The sequence below is a fragment of the Bombus impatiens genome, unplaced genomic scaffold (genome assembly GCF_000188095.3).
Source record: "Bombus impatiens unplaced genomic scaffold, BIMP_2.2 scf_0664, whole genome shotgun sequence".
In the NCBI taxonomy this organism is placed as follows: domain Eukaryota; kingdom Metazoa; phylum Arthropoda; class Insecta; order Hymenoptera; family Apidae; genus Bombus; species Bombus impatiens.
The window spans coordinates 910,249-929,858 of record NT_177083.1 but is presented as its reverse complement, the minus strand read 5'-3'; the positions used below and the strand labels follow the sequence as shown (position 1 = coordinate 929,858).

General features: G+C 37.2%; 3 protein-coding genes and 2 long non-coding RNA genes across 5 annotated transcripts in view; 3 read left to right on the top strand and 2 right to left on the bottom strand.

The window, feature by feature from the left end:
• Positions 1-670: 670 nt before the first annotated feature.
• On the bottom strand, positions 671-3,063 carry LOC100741753 (malate dehydrogenase, cytoplasmic). Its single transcript, XM_024370021.2, has 5 exons — positions 2,935-3,063; positions 2,391-2,586; positions 1,604-1,926; positions 1,146-1,523; positions 671-1,066 (listed from the first exon to the last, which is right to left on the bottom strand). The coding sequence occupies exons 1-5, from the start codon at positions 2,935-2,937 to the stop codon at positions 965-967; spliced, it is 1,002 nt and encodes a 333-aa protein (XP_024225789.1). The 5' UTR covers positions 2,938-3,063; the 3' UTR covers positions 671-964.
• A 441-nt stretch (positions 3,064-3,504) lies between these two features.
• On the top strand, positions 3,505-7,647 carry LOC100741634 (phosphatidylinositide phosphatase SAC1). Its single transcript, XM_003492182.4, has 8 exons — positions 3,505-4,190; positions 4,304-4,395; positions 4,470-4,810; positions 4,893-5,004; positions 5,092-5,438; positions 5,518-5,895; positions 5,977-6,144; positions 6,220-7,647. Exons 1-8 carry the CDS (start codon positions 4,153-4,155, stop codon positions 6,496-6,498), a joined length of 1,755 nt encoding a protein of 584 aa, XP_003492230.1. The 5' UTR covers positions 3,505-4,152; the 3' UTR covers positions 6,499-7,647.
• Positions 7,648-9,924: 2,277 nt separating this feature from the next.
• On the top strand, positions 9,925-15,467 carry LOC117152105. Its single transcript, XR_004462359.1, has 3 exons — positions 9,925-12,978; positions 13,074-13,295; positions 14,092-15,467. It is a non-coding gene; the product is annotated as an uncharacterized LOC117152105 (long non-coding RNA).
• Positions 15,468-15,507: 40 nt separating this feature from the next.
• LOC112213439 lies at positions 15,508-17,598 on the bottom strand. Its single transcript, XR_002947341.2, has 2 exons — positions 16,535-17,598; positions 15,508-16,465 (listed from the first exon to the last, which is right to left on the bottom strand). It is a non-coding gene; the product is annotated as an uncharacterized LOC112213439 (long non-coding RNA).
• LOC100741391 (UDP-glucuronosyltransferase 2B15) overlaps positions 15,569-19,610 on the top strand; it is a 28,394-nt gene continuing 24,352 nt past the window's right edge. Inside the window, exons 1-2 of the mRNA XM_003492180.4 lie at positions 15,569-16,374; positions 17,992-19,364. Coding sequence (XP_003492228.1) covers positions 18,242-19,364 — 1,123 coding nt within the window. The 5' untranslated portion in view covers positions 15,569-16,374; positions 17,992-18,241. The remainder of the gene's footprint in view (positions 16,375-17,991; positions 19,365-19,610) is intronic.

Below are 19,610 nucleotides of genomic sequence, written 5' to 3'. Positions count from 1 at the left end.
TGCTATTTTTGTGGAACAGAAACTTTACAGTTCCTCATTTTAAAACGAATGTTCGTATCGTCTTCTTTATGGAATATTGTCGTGTTTGGAAAATAATTCATATGTAAAAAAGAAAAGGGGGTATCTTTAATGGAAGTTTTATTTTCTTTATCAGAATGTCTCTCACATATATGTATACAGCGTTATAAAAACGTATAAGATGTGAATCAAAATTGACTTGTGCAAAGTGCTAAGTTTTTATCAATCACAATGAAAACGATGTTTTTTAGCATCTAGACCAATTTTCACAGCTTCAAATATTTGTTCTTTTAACCAAATATCAATGCATCACCATGTTTATAAAGACGCGCTAGTGTCTAAATATAATACACGAAAAAGAAGATATAAAATGATTGAAAGCATTTTGATGAAAATGTTATAAAGACTTGGCAAGCTGAGCACTCTGCATCTTTGTACAATATGCTACTTAATGCTCACTCAATAATTATAATTATAGGCGGAAATCAGTATACTTGTAATAATAGTGTCTAGAAGAAGATATGAAAATAATATAAATGTGAAAAGATTGATTAATGATATCAATATGAGAAATAGTTACTATTACTGTAATATAAATTATTATTGATTCTTGGGGAAAGAATAAAAGAAAAAAAACGTTATAAACTATAACATGTTTTTCAATATAATTTGTTATATGTTTTATACAGTTTATGAATATAAACATATGTATTTAACAATTCCTGTACTAGTTAGGAAAGATGTATAGATATCTCATTAGATCCCACATCATGTATCATCAATATATACTACTAACATATTGTGTCTTAAAACCATGAATTTCATACGGCCATAACCATAGTATATTACATATCACAATTCACACCATTAAAAATTTTTATTTTATTCTTTATAATTTTGCTGAAACAAGTAAGTCACTCTCAGTACCATACTTTACTGATTTTAGTCACTTTTTGTGTAGCACATTATTTGCTTCTGCACGTTCCTCTTCTAATTCTTTGGATGTAATATTTAATTTTGATCTAGCAAAGTCACTGATTGGAAGTCCCTGAAAAGAATCAGTGTAAGTAATTGTTTTGTTTCCAAAGTATGTATAAATATAAAAGATGATATAAAAAAATATTTACTTGAACAATTTTGTATTGTCCATTTTCTATAGTAACTGGGAAAGAGAACACAATATCTCTTGGAATTCCATAACTGTCATCAGACAACACCCCCATGCTAACCCATTCTCCTGGTTTGGTACCCAACCACCAATCTCTCATGTGATCTCCAGCTGCTTTAGCAGCTGACATTGCAGATGACATTTTTCTAGCAGCTATCACAGCTGCACCACGTTTTTGAATTGTTTCCACGAAAGTAGTATTTAACCAGTTATCATTGTTTATGGCTGAAGGCACTGGCTTAGTGGAACCTTGAAGGGTTACAGTAGCATGAGCTGCATCAGGATATTGAGTTGAACTGTGATTGCCCCAGATAATAACATTTTTTACTTTATCAACCTATTTAGAAATATTAAATTATTCATTTACTTTTCAAGTAGAAGTATATTTATGCTTAATATAACGTTGAAAATAATTACCTGTACATTTAGTCGTGCTGCTAAAGCTGCTTGAGCACGATTTTGATCCAATCTAGTCATAGCAGTAAAATTTTGCTTTGGAATAGAAGGTGCATAATGAGAACAAATTAAGGCATTTGTATTAGCAGGATTGCCAACAACTAAGACCTTAACATCTTTTCGAGCATGTTTGTCTAGAGCTTCTCCTTGAACTTTAAAAATTTCTACATTAGCAGCTAGGAGATCTTTTCTCTCCATTCCTTCTTTTCGGGGCATTGCTCCAACAAGAAAGGCTGCAGCTACGTTTTTGAAGGCTACATTTGGATCAGCTGTAGGAACAACTTCTACAAGCAAAAAGTTCATACAGTAAATAAAATATAAAAAAGGATATATTTGTGTATAGATATATAATGCATTTTTATTAAAATAAGAAAGTGACTTAAAAATATGATTTAGTTTCTTACATAACACCGATGTTACATAATGTTTTTTGCCCATAATTACATTACAAATTATATGATCTTATGAATTTGTATGTTCTTATTTATCATATAAAATAAATCATGAGAAAGAAATCTTATAAATTTACTTTTGTATCATAATCTTATGATTTATATTTTCTATATATTATTTTTATATTTTTATCAATATATAATTTTGTGGGTTCTATTTATCGGATGTGCAACAATTTTCCTAAGACATTCAATTAAAAAATGTTCATATATTTTTTCTAGTATGCTTTAAATTTTTGCATTGTTAATAATTTCTTAATCATAAATTTATATTTATTAAATTTATATAATTTTACCTTTCAGAAGTGGAAGAGCTAAGTCTTCTAATTCCATAACTACTCCATCCAATACTTTCATCATAACAGGAATATCTAATAAACGAAGATTTATTGGTTGATTTGGACCAAAAACTGAACCAGCAGCAAGCTGGTATAATAAAGAATATGCAATTTGCCCTGCAGCTCCCGTAACCACCACATTTATTGGCTCACTCTAAAAAATGAAAAAAAACATAAATTATTCGCATGGACATATATTTTTAAAAATTTAACTAATAATATTTTCAATTTAGAATCATAAATATAATAATAAGTTTCTATATATTATTTCATTTTGAACTCTTATATCATTATTAAATAATAGTTCCCTTAATACAGGTGGTTTCATTCAGTATAGTATGTTACAATAATTGATAAATAGTAAATTGAAAGCAGTGATGCTTTGAAACTTGTTCAAGGTCGAATGTAGGTTAAGCAATTATGTTACATAGAATATTAAGTTTTAAAACATCTTTCATTACTTTTACAATATAAAACAATTAACATATTTCTTAAGACTTACCATCTTTTACGCTGATTTCCTATAATAATATCGTTCTCAAATGACAGAACTGAAGACGCTTATCGAACTCTCCAGGACTGATTGAGGTCAATTAAAATGATTGGTGTAATGACGACTGAACTGGAAGATAGATTTCAATTCGACTGATAGTACTGGAGGCCAAGTATTCTAATTATGTTATTCCATATTTCAATCGATAAGAACGTTACAGTATTTAATTTATAGATTATGTAATGTATATAAAAAAGACGCAATCTTTTACATGATTAATATAACATTATTATCCAAAAATGTAAATATTTTATTAGAAATAATATACAAACTAAATTCTCGCTATTTTTATTTCCGTATATGTGAATATACTTAGGGCTTCGTGCGTGCTTAGTAAATTAGAGACCTATTAATAAGAAATGTGAAATAAACATTTATTTTCGTTTTATTTCAATGTCACACTTCATATGTAAAATTTTGTTGCATAATATTTACAGGTATCACGTAGAAGTTCAAAAATTTATTTCAGCACAGTATCCAATCGGAATTTAATATACGTTGCTGCCATCTATTTAGCAGTATTACAGAGTCAATAATCTATTAAAGTTAGTGGCGTGAGTTCCCCATCTAAATACTGAGTATACACGGATACCATGGTATATAATTTCAACATGATATTGGAATTTTATTCATGAGTTTTTATATTTTTCGTTTAAAAATTTCGTTTTGATTAATTGCAAATCTACATACATTGATATGCACATATATATTAAGAGTTACTACTTTATTTGATCAAGATATTTTTACCGAAGCAGGATGTTAAATACATATTTATTCATTGAGGTGATGTTATCGATGACATGAACAAGAAAATGTTGGCTACTATGACAACCTAAAATTTCAACATCTGCTACGCTCATGGAATAGCAGCACTGTATAGTCAAGTATAGTGTATAGTGGATCGTGTCGTGAAGAATAAGAGAGACTAGATAAGTGCGGAGGTTACTCCGATTTTGCCAAAGTTTGAACATGCTAATTCAAAGATTAAGTTGACAACAGTTTGATAATTAATGTCTAGCTAAGTTTACATCATAATCTACTTCGCGTATATGTACAGATCATAATTTTTATTGTCATTATAGATTATTTTTTCTCTTGTGTTGTATTTAATTTTTTTGTTAATTTGTATTTTCATAATACACATTGTAGAAAATACTTGGTAACAATATGAAGTTACACACAGATGTATATGACAAATTATATTTGTGAGTATCATTCTTACATCTTGTTTTAGTGAAATTAAGTAATTAATAGTTAGTCAGAGTCAAGGATCATGTGGTGACTCCTTAACTATATTGATAATTGATTGTTTTTTCAGATACATAACACCTGAAAAGTTTTATGTAGAACCTATTGGAACTAAAGTGTTGCTTGTAGTTGATAGAGTGAGTCAGCAAATTTATATGCAAGGTAATTAATGATATGTAGATTGCATTTGATATTATTGTAAGATAAATTTCCTAAGCACTTCATTCATATTTCAGCTGGTACAGCTAGTCAAATTCCATCAACTGCAAGTCGTAGAAAGATATGGGGTATAGTAGGAACTATAAGACTATTAGCGTGCCGATATCTTATAGTGATAACAGATGCTGCAGAAGTTGGAACAATAGCTGGTCATCAGATTTTTAAACTAGTTTCGACAGATGTTATACCCTATACTAAATCTTCATTACATCTTAGTGAAAAACAAGTGCAAAACAATTCGACATATGTAGAAATGATTAAATCTGTATTAAATACACCTTATTTTTATTTTAGTTACACATACGATCTCAGTCATACAATGCAAAGACTTCAAAACACCCCTCCTGAATTTTTACAGGTTATCATTATTTTTATCACTTTTATCACTGTATATTGTTGTTGTTGTTTGATGATAGATTATGTCTTTTCCTATCAAACAGATGCCACTTCATGACAGGGCAGACCTTAGATTTGTATGGAATGCTTATCTCCTGCAAGACCTAACATCAAGGCCTGAGCAATATAAATTTTGTCTGCCTATTATTCATGGATGTATCCTTGCAAGCAAAAGGAAAGAAAAGAATACACTATATAGATATATACATATACACATATATATCTTCCTTAATGTTTCTTTAGTTGTATCATTAAATACTATTACTGTAACTGGTAGTACATCATTTAATTTGGGTGTAGTATCTAGACGAAGTGTGCATCGTGCAGGAACAAGGTTGTTTTCACGTGGCATAGACACTACTGGTAATGTTTCTAATTATGTAGAAACAGAGCAACTAGTTGAATTTAATGGACATCGCATGTCTTTTGTACAAACGCGAGGGTCTATTCCTTTATTCTGGTATCAGGCACCAAATTTGAAATATAAACCTAAACCTCAATTGAGTACTCACGAGGATCATCAAACTGCCTGTGCACGGCATTTTGAAACTCAAATATTTCATTATGGGAAGCAAATATTGATAAATTTAGTAAGTTGATAAACAGAATTGAAGGAAATTAAATTTTTATCACGGCTACTCTAATTCCAACATCGTAATTTTAATACAGATCGATCAACGTGGTCCAGAAGCTGTACTTGAAAAAGCATACGGCAATGTAGTACAACGAATTAATAATCAGAACGTTCGGTACGAAAGTTTTGATTTTCACGCTGAATGTAGAAGATTGAGATGGGACCGGTTAAATGTATTACTCGATCGATTAGCTCCCGAATTAGAACAGATGGGTTACTTTTTATTGTTGGAAGATGGAACACTGTTATCGGCGCAAGACGGCGTTTTCCGTACCAATTGCATCGATTGTCTTGATAGAACTAATGTTGTTCAAAGTATGATTGCAAAGAAAGTTCTTAATGATGTGTTACCAAGGTTGCAGGTCCTTAGAAAGATTGAAGATCATCCTAGCGTCGAAGAACAATTCAAACGGGTAAGAGTATAACTTTAATTGTGCTCATTTTTCTATTTCAAATTTCTTATTTCATATAAAACTTTAACACATTGGTTCTAGATTTGGACTGACAATGCAGACGTTATAAGTGTTCAATACTCAGGTACTGGTGCATTGAAGACAGATTTTACTCGAACTGGTAAACGAACTAAATTGGGTGCAATCAGAGATGGTTTGAATTCTTTAACAAGATACTATAAAAATAATTTCACCGACGGTTATAGACAAGTATGTAACTTTTTTTCCTCAAAGATTTCTCATTTTTGTTTGCATATGATAAGTTACAATATATTCATTTAACAGGATTCATTGGACTTATTTTTGGGTCGCTACATTGTACAAGATGGTGAATGTACGTTACTTCAATGTCCTTTGGAATCGGAAAGGAATTGGCGTTATGCTACGTTCCCTTTGGTACTCCTTGTTGCATCATCCATGTTGGTTGCTCACGTAATTTTGCCTTCGAGATATACTACTGAAATTTTGTTGTATATGCTATTTTGGGGTGCTATGGTAGCTGGTACATTTGCAACTATTATCCATCACGGCAAACAATACGTGGATAAACCTAAGCTACTTTAAAAAATTTTTTAGATTCAGGTAGCATATATTATATAATATTTCTAAGCTGAGAAGCGTTACAAATTTCTTGTTATTTTTCACCATCTAAGTTTTTATTACATTTTCGTATCATAAAGTATTAACGTTCGTTTGAAAAAGCAACAGGGCAATCTAATATTTAGATTTGTAAAATCTAACTTTACGTATGTATTCTCGCATTTTTATGTTCCAGAAATCGTAGTTCTAATATTACAAATGAGGTAAATGTAGTGAAATGGGGCAAATGTGTTCTTATTGATGTACATATATATATATATATATATATATATATATAGATTAAGAGCGTAGTTGATATTTCTAATTGAGATATTGTTAATGCTCTCGCATTTTCAAGTAAAATAAGGTGTAAGGAATACTACTCATTCCTTCTTCACTTAGTTTGACACGTTTTAAAAAAATGTAGTAAAGTATTGTAAAGAGTTTTTTGAGCAACATTTTCTCGTATATAAAATCAATTCGCATATAGCATTTAGTATCTACCGTCCATAGATTACCTGCAATATACACTATTTGAAATTCTGTTTATTGCAGGTGCCTGACGGCATGTAATATATATGCATTTGCAATGTAAGCAAAATCGAAGCGAAGTTAGTAATAAATTAATACATCTTTTAATGAAAAAAAGCAGGTTTTAACAAGTAATACAATCTTAATGATTGTTCATAATGTGTAAATGCCACAATCCCTAGTTAAAAGAACGGATTGCATTCTAAGACATGGAGTGTTATGTATTCTGACAATTTTGTAGGCAATATCGAACCAAAGTATGTAATGTTTATAAGATTGTAATGTATCATAGGACTGTAATAATTATCAGTTACAATTTCATATAGTCATTCTAATTATAATAAAAGATCGGGGAATATTCCGGTAAAAGAATATTTTTTAATATTTAGAAACTAATTTTCATAGTAAGGTATCTATCCAGTTAATATCTTTGATCTATTATAATAAATTAGTTTTTTTCTTGAAAGTACATGTGACGTATTCTTATAGTTGTAATGGGAATAGATAAGAATAGTTGCATCGATTTTCATTGTAATTCCATTTATTACTTTAATGTTAAATGATTTTGGAATACAAATGTTGATTTATTAATTAAACATCCAACGTTTCTCAGTCTATCTATTATATAAATTCAGCAGCAATTAGGGAATTGTTATTTACCTTGAGGTAGAGGCGTCTCGTATTTGCTTTGGTGTTCAATCTACATGTTTTCCTACACGAAGCACGAGTAAACTTTAACCATTGTATGAAATCCATTCAGTTTGTTTAGTAAAGAGCATAGGGAAAATAGATTAAACAGATATTTTCAGTTTTTTATTTTTATTACATTTATAACATCACAAGTTTCTTGTTAAATTTTGACGTTCGTTCATTATGAGAAAGTTCGTAATTTTAAAAATTAAATCAATGCTTAGTTTAAAAAACAAACAGCATCTTATACAACTTCTAATACCGTATTGTCTGTGTATAGACGGCACTTTTCTACTTACCGTATCATAAGAGTGCATTCTGAAAGCCAGGAACCATTTAAGGGATCATCAAGGACTGTTAACTTTCCTGTACTTCTTCATCCACATAAATTGCCGATATATAGAATAACATGTACTTTCAGAAAGCATAATTAATTTAGCAGTCGAGATGTTTACCTAAATAGGCAGAATTGCTGCCCTATTGCTCGCGGTCAGATTCGTGATACGTGCTAGTTTAGGGAATCGGTGAGAGGCTCTAGGAGTTCACCGTATCGAAATGTAGGACGATCCTTGACAGGACGTTTATTTATTTTCTTGTATTTAATCAACGAAAGGGGACACTTGCCATCAACAGACTTTCTCCGATTAACACGAATCCTATGAATTTATTTTGCAACTTCCATCAATACAAGCCGAGAATATTTATGAAATACACGATCGACTGTAGCCAGACGTGGTAAACAGACGGTACACTTGATTATACGATTTTCTGAGTATCTTTTAAAGCTAATGGCGGGTCGGCCGCGCGTCCGTCGGCTTCTCGTTTATTCCTATTGACAGAGACGGAGGGAAGAAAAACAGGCGGGCGACGTCATTTCCGAACCGAGGTGAAACTTTCCGTGGCTTTGAGCCTTTGACAAACGGTCGCTCGTAATTGGATTCGTTTTATAAAGTTCCAACGAAACGTGCAGCTTTCTGCTATTAATTGGAGATGGTAAGCGGCGCGCTCCTACAACGATGAGAAGAGTGTGGACTCGAGGTCGACGAGGGTGATTAATTTGATTCAATTACAAACCGACGACAGATCCAGGGCATCGATTTTATTACCATTTCTCCTCTTCTCTCGCAGCCACGAAATCTTCGTGTTCGATGCCCGACGAAGAAAGAAGACTATCGCCAACGATGGCGATGAGGTTCACTTTGTGTTCACTGTTCGTTTGATGTTCCAATCTTCTATTTTTGTATCTGATAAAACCGATTATCGTCATTGGAGGTCGAGTATTATTCATTGCTGTCACACACGCGGTGTAAACTGCAAACAGTATTTTATATCCATTTTTTTTTGTAGGGTCATCTCAGGTGTTCGAGTGGGTGTCGAGTTAAAACGATATTCACGAATAATTTATCGGGTGAAAAGGAGAAATTCGTCTCTTTGGTCAATTTTATCTAAAATCGAGTGGAATACCGAAAATCTGGTTGCGCGTTCAAAATTAACGAAATCGCTGAAGGTATTCGTGTTTCATGGCAGAGATGAAAAGAGGAGAGAGAGATGGAGAGAATTTCCTAGTAACAGCGGAGGTGTAGGGGTGTAGTCATTGCTCGGTTTTACACCTACTCGCACGCGTGGCTGTAGACCGTTCACCGGTTTGCATCCGTGGAAAACGCGGCTACCCGCCATTATACGTGCTTCACGCCCCTCGAGTGGAAAGCGATCTGATAGCGGATTTTTATAGCGCGCCAAGAGAGCTTTTCAACGCCACGTGATCTATTCTTTTACACCGATGGAAATTTTTTCGAGAAATGCACTTTCCAGGCGAGTCATCGTTTTTGCTGGCGTAATCGTCCAATTCCATTTCCATTTCTTTTACGTGGTAACCGGCGCTAGCTCATTTTCTCCTTTAGAAATCCTTTCTTCCGAGCATTAAGTATTCAATGATACTCTGACACCATGTTAAACCATAACATTAAGCAAATACGAGAGACACGAGCAATTTTCACCTTCGGCAAACACGCGATACAAGGACATTGTATGATCCTTGGGGAGACTAGACCCTGTGTAGCGATTTCTCTGTCATCCAGGTAGCTTGGTGGTTTCTGTAAATCTCGCTTTTGTGCCGAGCAATTTGCTAGCTCGAACGTTTTGTGCGTCGTTTACAGTTTACGCGGCGATTTCCCGATTGGGCAAATCGCTGGTAGCACACTTAGGGTGTCTGCCGCGTGCAACCGTGGTCTCTGCCCGCGCGTGTACAACCCGCGTACATGTAGGATCGCGAGGGTATGTTGTGTACGTACGTCGGTTACGTAGCTACTTACGGTAGCTTCCGTGATACATGGAGGTCGCACCTAAATTTCCCCTGGGAGTCATACGTCTCTTCGGCCTCTCGGCAACCCTCTCTATTTTCCTGTGTTTCTAGCCTCCTCTTTTTCTCTCCCGCTCGATCTTTGTGACCATTTTCTCTTCCTCTTTTTGCATCTTTCCTCCTCCAACAGCGATCTTGCCTTTCGTTTTTCCCCTTCTCTCTCTTGAGCGCATAGCTCTCGAACGTTTACCGAGAACCAAAGATCAAACGTTGGGCCTGGTTGTGGAGAAAAAAAGCGCTTTCTTGGTTCGCGACCGGCGGTATGCATTAAAATAATTGAACGGGAACAGATTCCGTCTGGGTGTCGTTACGATTCCTCTCTACTTCGTATTTCAATTTCTTTGCTCTCGTCTGCCAAATCCGCAGATACGACGCGATTTCATTACAAGCGATCGTTACAAGATTTCCTCTTTGATTTTCCGTCCATTTTCGCAACAAGATGGAAGATTTGCAATTACAAGAGTAGTAAAAGTAAAATTGTGAGTAAATTGATAATTCGATCGATGCCTATTTCAACACATTCGCGGGTAATTTTACAAAAATGTTTCAATCGGAAGCCACGAGCTCCAGTAATTAAGACAACGACATAAATATACATACAAATATTATCTTTGGAGTTACTAATAATGTAATTGTTCTACGAGATTACGCTTGAACCACGAAAAAATATATTAGTCGGTTTCCATTAACGCGTTAGTCTGATTTTCGACGGCTTTGCACAATTGCACTTAGATCAACGAAATCAAGGCCGGTCAACGATCGCGTTCTACGCGACCTGGTAGCATCAGGCGGATTAAACGCGTCTCGTTCTCGAGAGATATTAAAAGCCGCGATAATAAAGCTATATCGCGTTGATCTTATCCTTTCCTCGTGTCGCGCGTTTTTAATAAAAACTACCCCCTCCCCTCTCGCTTGTTATCGTGAATCCAAGCAGGACGTTCCAACGTTGCGCGCAATTTTTGCGGAAATGCGTCTTACTGAAATTTTCATGCATACGTTATTGTAATGTCTAATAAAACGCACGATACCGCCACAGTTGAGGGTGGCGAAAGATGGAGCGTGGAACGACGACGTGGCCGTTGCAATTTTTGGAGAAATATCGTCGCGGCTCGCGTAATTTGCGTCGATGGGCCACATCTGGCTAGCTGGGCGTGCGTTGTATACCTCCGGAATAATAAATTGGCTGGCGACCGTTCTGTGCCAGAAGCGACGCTTCTTCGAGGGATGCTCGCGACGAGCTTAAAGCGGTATTATTGAAATTGCGATCTACCGCCGCGGAGCTTTTAATAACCCCACGTGATATCGTCGGATATTTTGTCAGGAAAATGGTATAAACAGAGAAACAAGCGGTATAAGCGGCGCAAACTTGCATTTCATTCCGTAATGACTTTTGCAGTTACCGTGCCGCCACGTTCAACGGAGAATCATTTAAATAATAAATTAAAAGCTTGTCACATTTGTATTTGGTAAATTGAAACGATCAATTCGATGGTAGCAGGAAACGAGCAGCTGGACGGCCGCAGGGGTTAGTCGAATTAGTGGAAGGAGCGAATCAAGCTCCTTTAAATGATTAAAGCGAGCCAGGGAGGCGCGGGGCGACGTGATTCGATGTTGGCGATGCTCATCGATTCCGTCGTATGATCAAAGCGCGACCCGTGGATTAAATTTTTGAATGGATGGTAGTTACCGTTGCCGAGTGAAATCAAAGAAACGAGAAAGGGAGAATCAAAGGATGGTACGCGTTAAGCTCATTTCGTCACGTACCACTAATCGCGTGAAATAGTTCTACGAAGAAATTTCCAGCCCTGACCGTAACAGACCGAGAGTCTCTCAAAGAGTAATAAAATTTTATTGTCTGTTAAAATTAGAACAGTCTCCTTTATATCGCGAAGTTACGAATTAAAACATCTAATTGAGCCTATTGACGCAGAGACGCCTGTCGTCAGAATAATATTTTATGTTTCTTAAAAAATATCCAGCCAAGTAGTAAGTAAGCTAAGTTGTAATGAACTATGAGACGAATTTTAACGTTTCTGTCAACTAACGAGTTCCAAGTATCTTGAGCATAAACATTGCGTTAACTGCGCCGTATACACGCGCTCTAAATATAATTATACAAGCACAACTGTTAACCACTTAACGCGAGTAAATTAAGACAGTTGCAGTTGCAACGGAAGAGACAATTAAGAGAACATTAGCCTCGTGTTGCATAATGTTGATGAACCTTGGTTCGTCGATAGACTGCTTTTAAAAACAGAGGATCTCCACTTTCACGAGATTTTACCGCAGAAATTTCGTTCTGTTCGAGTGTCATTAGCGGGAAGTGGCTTAGCCGCTCGTTCTCACCGCTAGAGTGGATTTTGTAACTCGAGCTTGTCTACTTTTACGCGTGTCACCCTTTCCAGGGGAGGAGGAAGGGTCGATCGTGTGTCAGCGTGTAGATGCGCGTGCACACAGGGAAGAGCAGCAGAAGAAACACTCGCGAAAAAAGAGAGAAACGACAAGGAAAGGGGGTGAAAAACAGTGCAACAGGGGGGAGAAGGTTGGTCGTAACGACGAATAGAATAGACGTATAAAATGTCGCGAGGAAGGCGTGTTTGGTCTCCCGCAATTTCCACGGGATCGACGAACCCAGCCAGCCGGCTTATTAACTTTTATGAGGGAACACCAGGCGGACGAGTGAGAAAAGGACAGAAGGAACGCCACGGAGGGAAGCACCGCGTGGAAAAAGAAGCCACCGAGCGCCATTTGCAGTTCGCGAAAATACTCCGGCACCCTTTTCTCAATGGAATACACAGAGGATTATTAATTTCTCTACGTTAGCTCGATTCAGGCTACAGGTGCCCCTACAGGATATATCAGAGAAAACAATACGCTAAATATCGGTATGTGAAACACACGTTTCGATGGGAAACGTGTACGTAATATCGTAATTCTTACTGAGCGACTGTTTTAATGATTTCATACTTCAATCTTCCAGTAATCGTTCTAGTCTCTCGACTAGATGACTACGACTACGAGATGAAAGATGTTTGACAAAGCAGGTGCGAAATGTAAGAAGATAGGTCGAAACGCATCGGGGAAAGGGAATGAAAATGCGCAGGAATGAATGAGAAAGGAAAGGCAAAGGGAAGTGCACGAAAAAGTTGCAAAGGAAAAAGTCTGATGCCATCGAGCTTTGTGTAACGCCGAACCTATCCGTGTGAGTCGTAATATCGAGTCGATTCTTTGCCTATCCTCCGTTCCTACATTATCGCGAATTGGATACGCATTGACGCGATATTTTTCACTCGAAACGACCTATAGAAACGTATCCAGCGATGCGTTAGTTTTTTTACTTTGGACACAAACGGTCTTTGTTTCGCGTGTATTATTTTTTTCTCCTCGCGTCGGCGAAGGTTGCACGCGGAATATGAACCCACGTGGAAGCCATTCTCGTTAAAATTCACGCGTGTTTCGATTCCAGCCGAGAGATCTCCAATTATGTTAGGTATTCAGGCGAACGATTTCGTTAGTGTTTGATAAACAGTAGTTAGCAACGAGTCCCGATAAAATCTGCCGAATCGTATCGACGCGATCGCGCTTCTAAATTAAAAGTCAATATGAGCGTCGGTTCGCTAGTTCGTTCGCATCACGGATATCCGATCAATTCGTGCGCGCATTATGAACGCAGATCTCGGATATTTCCGCATCGGATTAACGCAATACTTCTTTTTTCTCGCTTTTTTTTCTCTCTCATCCTCCACCTTTTCGAAAGAGATTGTTTCGAGCCGATGAAACGTTCGTAGATTAGCACGTTTCGTGGCCTCGCTTTTGGCACCGTTCTTGCCGGTAATTTGTAGATAATTTTCCCCACCTGACTGCAGCCGGGTTGCCGCTGGCGAATTCATGAATTAAACAACGCAAACCGACCGACGCTCGAATTCTCTTTGTTTGTATTCGCTGTGCGTAACTAAAAAATACCTGACTTTCTGACTATTCCTTTTCGTTTCTTCCAGTGCGCATCGACGTTTCCTCCTCATGAGAAAATGACCACAAAAAGGTCGGGAAAGAGACAAACGGGGGGAAAAAAGGACAAAAAATAGGAAGAAAAGAACGGAAGAAAGGATAAAGAATGGGACGAAGGAACGATGGGGTTCAGCCAATTACCTACATCCTCTGGCAAACCATTGGCATGGTTGGTCCAAACCATTTGAGAGGTTGCAATTTTCTCTATTCTTGTACCGACGACCACAACGAACGCCACTGGCCATCACGAGTTTCTAGAAAATTTGTACGTCACGGGAACAAACTGAATCGAGAGGTTTATCGCGTTTTGGCTCGTGTAACAGGACAGAGCGGTAGGCATCAATTTCGAGGCACACTCCACGACGGATATTCGCGGCACGGTATCGTTTATTTTGATTTGCTGGATTCGTTATCGACTGCCCCCGTTTGCGACGAGGGTGCTCAGTGCTTGGGATTAAGAGATTTCGATGGGGAATTTATGGCGCGGGCTTCTTCGCTGCTGGGACTTCATAAATACAACGTTAGGTAGTTCGGAACACAACCCTGTTTCGCGGATCGGACATTCGTTTCGCTGTCGTTAGTTCCAGTTCTTTTCTTAGTCGGAGTAAGTGGTGTAAAATATTTTCTCGTTACTTTAATGTCTTTGTATTTTGTAGTGGTTTATCGGTAGCAGAGGAGAAATCGATAGAATCGCTCTTCCAAATCATTGAGATGATAAAAGCCGTTTCGATACGCGAATTTCGAGATTCGGGGAATATTATGTCGAGCTTGCGAGTCTTTGGCCTGGTTCTGGATATATGTCTCGCGTGTGATTTTGTGTCACCACGGGCGTCAGCGAATTTTGAGTTCTCTGTGGAATATGTAGGAGTCGGTTGGCGTGCAGCGCGCGTTCCTTGTCAACGATCCAGATAATCGCAAATATTCCACCGACACGACGTTATTTTTTGCTCTTGAAACCGAAGAAAATTAGAAATTGAAACCGAGTTCGTTGATCTCGTCGAATCGCTCGTAACAAAACAGAATTATGCCAGAGGCGTGAAATTACATTGAGCACCCAGCATTATGAAACGGTGGCTCGTGTGAACGGAGCTTAATGTAAAATAAACGAAATAGCTCGCGAGGTCGAAAGATATCCGGCAATTTAAATTGTTTTCCCGAATTGTTGCAACGTTACGATGGATTTTTCCAAGTCGCGAGTTTACTATGGTTATACAAACATTCGATCGATTATCGGCAAACTGTGTAGCATCCAAGATGTTTATTTTACATTGCTACTAGGATGGAACAAAGAAAGCGGAAAGTGGAACGACAAATGGAAAATTAAAGAAAGCGAGTCACCGGAACGATAAGGCCCGAAGGGAGGGTGGTAGAGGTAAGACCTTTGGGAAAAATACCAAAGAAAAATCTATATTTTTATACATATATGTAGTTTATATTTATATACATATATTTTTCTTTTCTCGTATTTCGTATTTACCTGTCTGGAATCGTGCTTCACGGAGTGGAATTATCGGGGACAGTACAAAGTGAAGAGTATCGAAAACCACTCGAAGGAGAAACGAAGTAGAGAGGGATATGCATAAAGAGTGGGCGTACAGTGGAGGGTTGGTTCCATTGGTGCTCCAAGGTAATTAACTAAAGTGCCGTTACAACGTAATACGGTCGAGCGAGAAAGCCGAAAAAGCGGGAAAAAGTAAAATACAGAAGCACGTGACACAGAGAACGCTGTGCCGTTGGATCAAGGGAATCGAGTCGTCTCTGCCTTCGCGTGCTTTACTTTGCCTCGCGACTGCGGCCAGCGTGTGTTGTAGCCTCTGCTTTTAAATCGAATCGACGAAGAAACCGTTCGTCGCTAATTTAATAAAACCATCAGCTACGATGTACATTTTAACGAGCCTCTACCTGTTGTTCCGCGATCCAACGAATTTATTCGCGTCGCGAGCGAAGGACAAACGAAGTCGGATAGCCATTGCGGCGTACCGAACGGGTTGAAATTCCACGAGAAAATACCTAACAACGAATGAAGGCTTTTAATACTGCAGAGAGTCGTGATTCATCTATTAGGTATATGCGGCATCTTATTATAAATATCTTTTTTTAGAGAATTCACCGTGGCGCCTTTGAAAATACGCGTCGAGTTTTGCATTGTGAACCGATGGTTCAAACGTTGAAATGTCGTTTTGGTTAATGTTCAATGTCCATCTCTATAAATACTCTTCGTGAGCAGCGCGCGTTACGTCGGTTGTGCTAGTAGAGATTGATCAATTGTCGAGGTAAGTCGAACATAGTTAGTCTACCAAACATTGATCTTTCGTACGCGTTCGTTTGACCCCCACGTATCGTAGAACTGTCACAGTCGGTGCACTGACTATATAAATTACTCGAAGCATTGCAATTATAGAATTATAATCTTGGAATTTTATTTATGTTTACCTTGGAAAAATATTTTTACGATTAAGGTACATACGATACGCAGAACGCGATAATCGTTTGCTCGTATTTCTTCTGAGTATTTTTCCGAATATGTACATATATCAAAGAAGTAGTTAAAGCTGATAAGTTCCTTTTTCCAATTGAGCGTATCTGTTGCTACTATATCTTTATTTCCGTAAATCATCTTCACTTTGACGGATGTCACTGCTATTTTGAGGAGAGATAATTCTTTCAAATCATTCGAATGATCTTAGAGTTTTCTCGTAACACTTCCGAAACATTGTACAAGTTTCAACATTCTTATCGCGTTAACACGAAGGTCGCAATAGCAAGCGTGTAACAGGGAAACGTTAGAGAACATGCACGCTGTCATTTATCCATACATAATCGAGATACGTGGTACCATGAACTCTTTTAAGCTTCTAATTGCAACTGCAGCTGTAAGCCCGGAATAGCGAATCATCGTTAGTCGTTGCAGATTGCGTCATAAGCCTGATCTATTACGTAAATGTCAGGCGCGTACGAACAGTGTGACAAGTAATCACTTCCCAGTCCACTTTTGCGTTCCTTATCATATCGATATCTAATCGATTTTCAATTTTTTATATGTGGGACGGCAAAGTGAACCATAGGTTTAATTCTGTAAATAACAAGTACATAGTTCTACATTTGGAATTTGCACTGTGACAAATCGATAACGAAAATATCGCTTTTTGCAGTAAGTCATATGGATAGCTTCAACTATGCAAATAACGACTGCAATTATAAAATTATTATGTCTATTATGTTTTAACAACAACATAAAATGTTTTTAATGCTAATGTTTACAGTAGATAATATTCACGATACTGGTATCGACGTTTCGTCAAACCGTAACCGAATGGCAGTGCATTTAAAACTTTGGATTTATTTAATAAAACTTCTGGATTTTTTAGAGTTATTAATACATTGAAAATTCTATATTGTTAATGTGTACAGCTTCACATGTTTGATCTTCGTGTCAGCATTATACGATATCATCATGATATATCATGATATCAGCAATATGTGATTACAATTTCTTGGACATGCAAACTGAATTAAATTTATTTATCCTCTGATCGTAGACAAATTACGTTTGACTTACTACCAGTAGATAAAATATTATCCGCGCCGCGTATCCCAAAATACTGTACCTTTTTAAATTAAAAACGTTAACGTTATTCGAAAGTAACAGTAGTTAACCGCATAATAGTAAACGTCAATAAATTTCGTCATTCGATAGACTTTTTTTGTTTACCATCCTCTTTCAAATATCTATGATATTAATAGAACATTGTTACGTATAAACGATTTCTAATCGAATTGTACACTAAAGTGTTATATACTTGTGAATAATAAAAAAAAGAAAAAAGAAAAGAATGAAATGTCATATCGAGTTAACAAGCATGTGATATACTCGTTAATTTCGTTTGTAGATAAAGTCGAGGTCATGGTCAAATTAAATTGGAACTCCCGTTAAAAAGAAATAGAACTGTTCGAAGTGAGACAGGTTTTGTAGTGGGATCTGTGGATTCAGCGGCGAATCTGACGTCGGTAGAAGAGGAGGGATATACATATAGCCAGTTCTCGAATAGTAGTCCGTCAGAGTACCGATCATCTTTCGAAGAAGAAGAAACTTAGTGTGCGTGTGTCTGAGTCCTACCGAGAACCGGAAACTGTTCAATCATGTGGATTACTGGAAACCGAATTATTTTTTTACTTTTCCTGGTGGTTCTAACGTCTTGTTCAGACGCTAATAATTCCACGATGCCAAAGAAGCAGCTGAAAATCTTGGCAGTCTTTGCTCACCTCGGTAAGAGTCATTTTGACGTGTTCAAACCGCTTCTTGAGGAGCTAAGCCGTCGAGGTCACGACCTGACGGTAATTTCTCATTTTCCAAGAACTGAGAAGGCGATCGCGGAGGAACCTTTGCCCACTTACAAGGATATTAGTCTGCGAAATGAGAAACTCGGTGTGTTTGTAAACGTGGTCGATCTACATGCCATTTACAGTCCCTACTTTCAAATATTTACTGATTTATACATGCTGTACACTATGTCGGGACTGGTTTGCGATATTGCCCTGAAGAATCCAGAAGTGAAACAGTTGGTCGACTCTGGGAAGAAGTTCGATCTGATGCTTGTCGAGAGCTTCAATACAAACTGTTTCATGGTGCTCGTACACAAGTTTAACGTGCCTTTTATACAAATATCCACTCATCAGTTGATGACATGGGCTATCGATGATTTAGGAGTCTCAAACGAAGCCAGTTACATACCGTCGATGTTTACTCGATTGCCAAGGCCAATGAACTTTTTCCAAAGAATGATAAACGCGGTATCGGCATTCGTAACAACGATGGCATTCCGCACGCTGTTCAATTGGCGCGATTACTCCGTGGCAAACGAATTTTACGGTCCGGGAATTCCGGATTTGAAATCGATCAGTAACAACGCATCACTCATGTTCGTCAACACGCATTATTCTGTTCACGGTGCTATCTCGTTCCCGCCGAATGTGATCGAGATCGGTGGAATTCACATCTCGCCGAAAGTGAAACCCTTGCCACCGAAAATTAAAAAGTTTTTGGACGAAGCTCACGAAGGTGTCTTGTATTTTAATCTCGGCTCGATGGTGAAGACGGCCTCGATGCCGGAGGACAAATTGAAAGTGTTTATCAAAGTTTTTACCTCTATACCTCGAAAAGTGATTTGGAAATGGGAAGTGGACGGCATACCGGATAATTCTGGATTGGATAATTCCAATAACGTCCTTATAGAGAAGTGGCTGCCTCAGTACGACATATTGAGTAAGTATGGTACTTTATTCCCTTATTATCTTTTTTTGCTATGTTTTTCTAGTCTTCATTGATAGTTACATATTATTACTACGATATTTGGAAATGGTATTTGGAGTAACCTATAGCGGGATAATAGAGCGGCAAAAGTCAGCCTAGTATTATGTGAAAGTAATGACTTGTAGTATCGTGTTCGATGCGAGCGTACGCGATGCTGGTTTCGTTGATACGCGGGCATTAGAATCATGTTTCATCGAT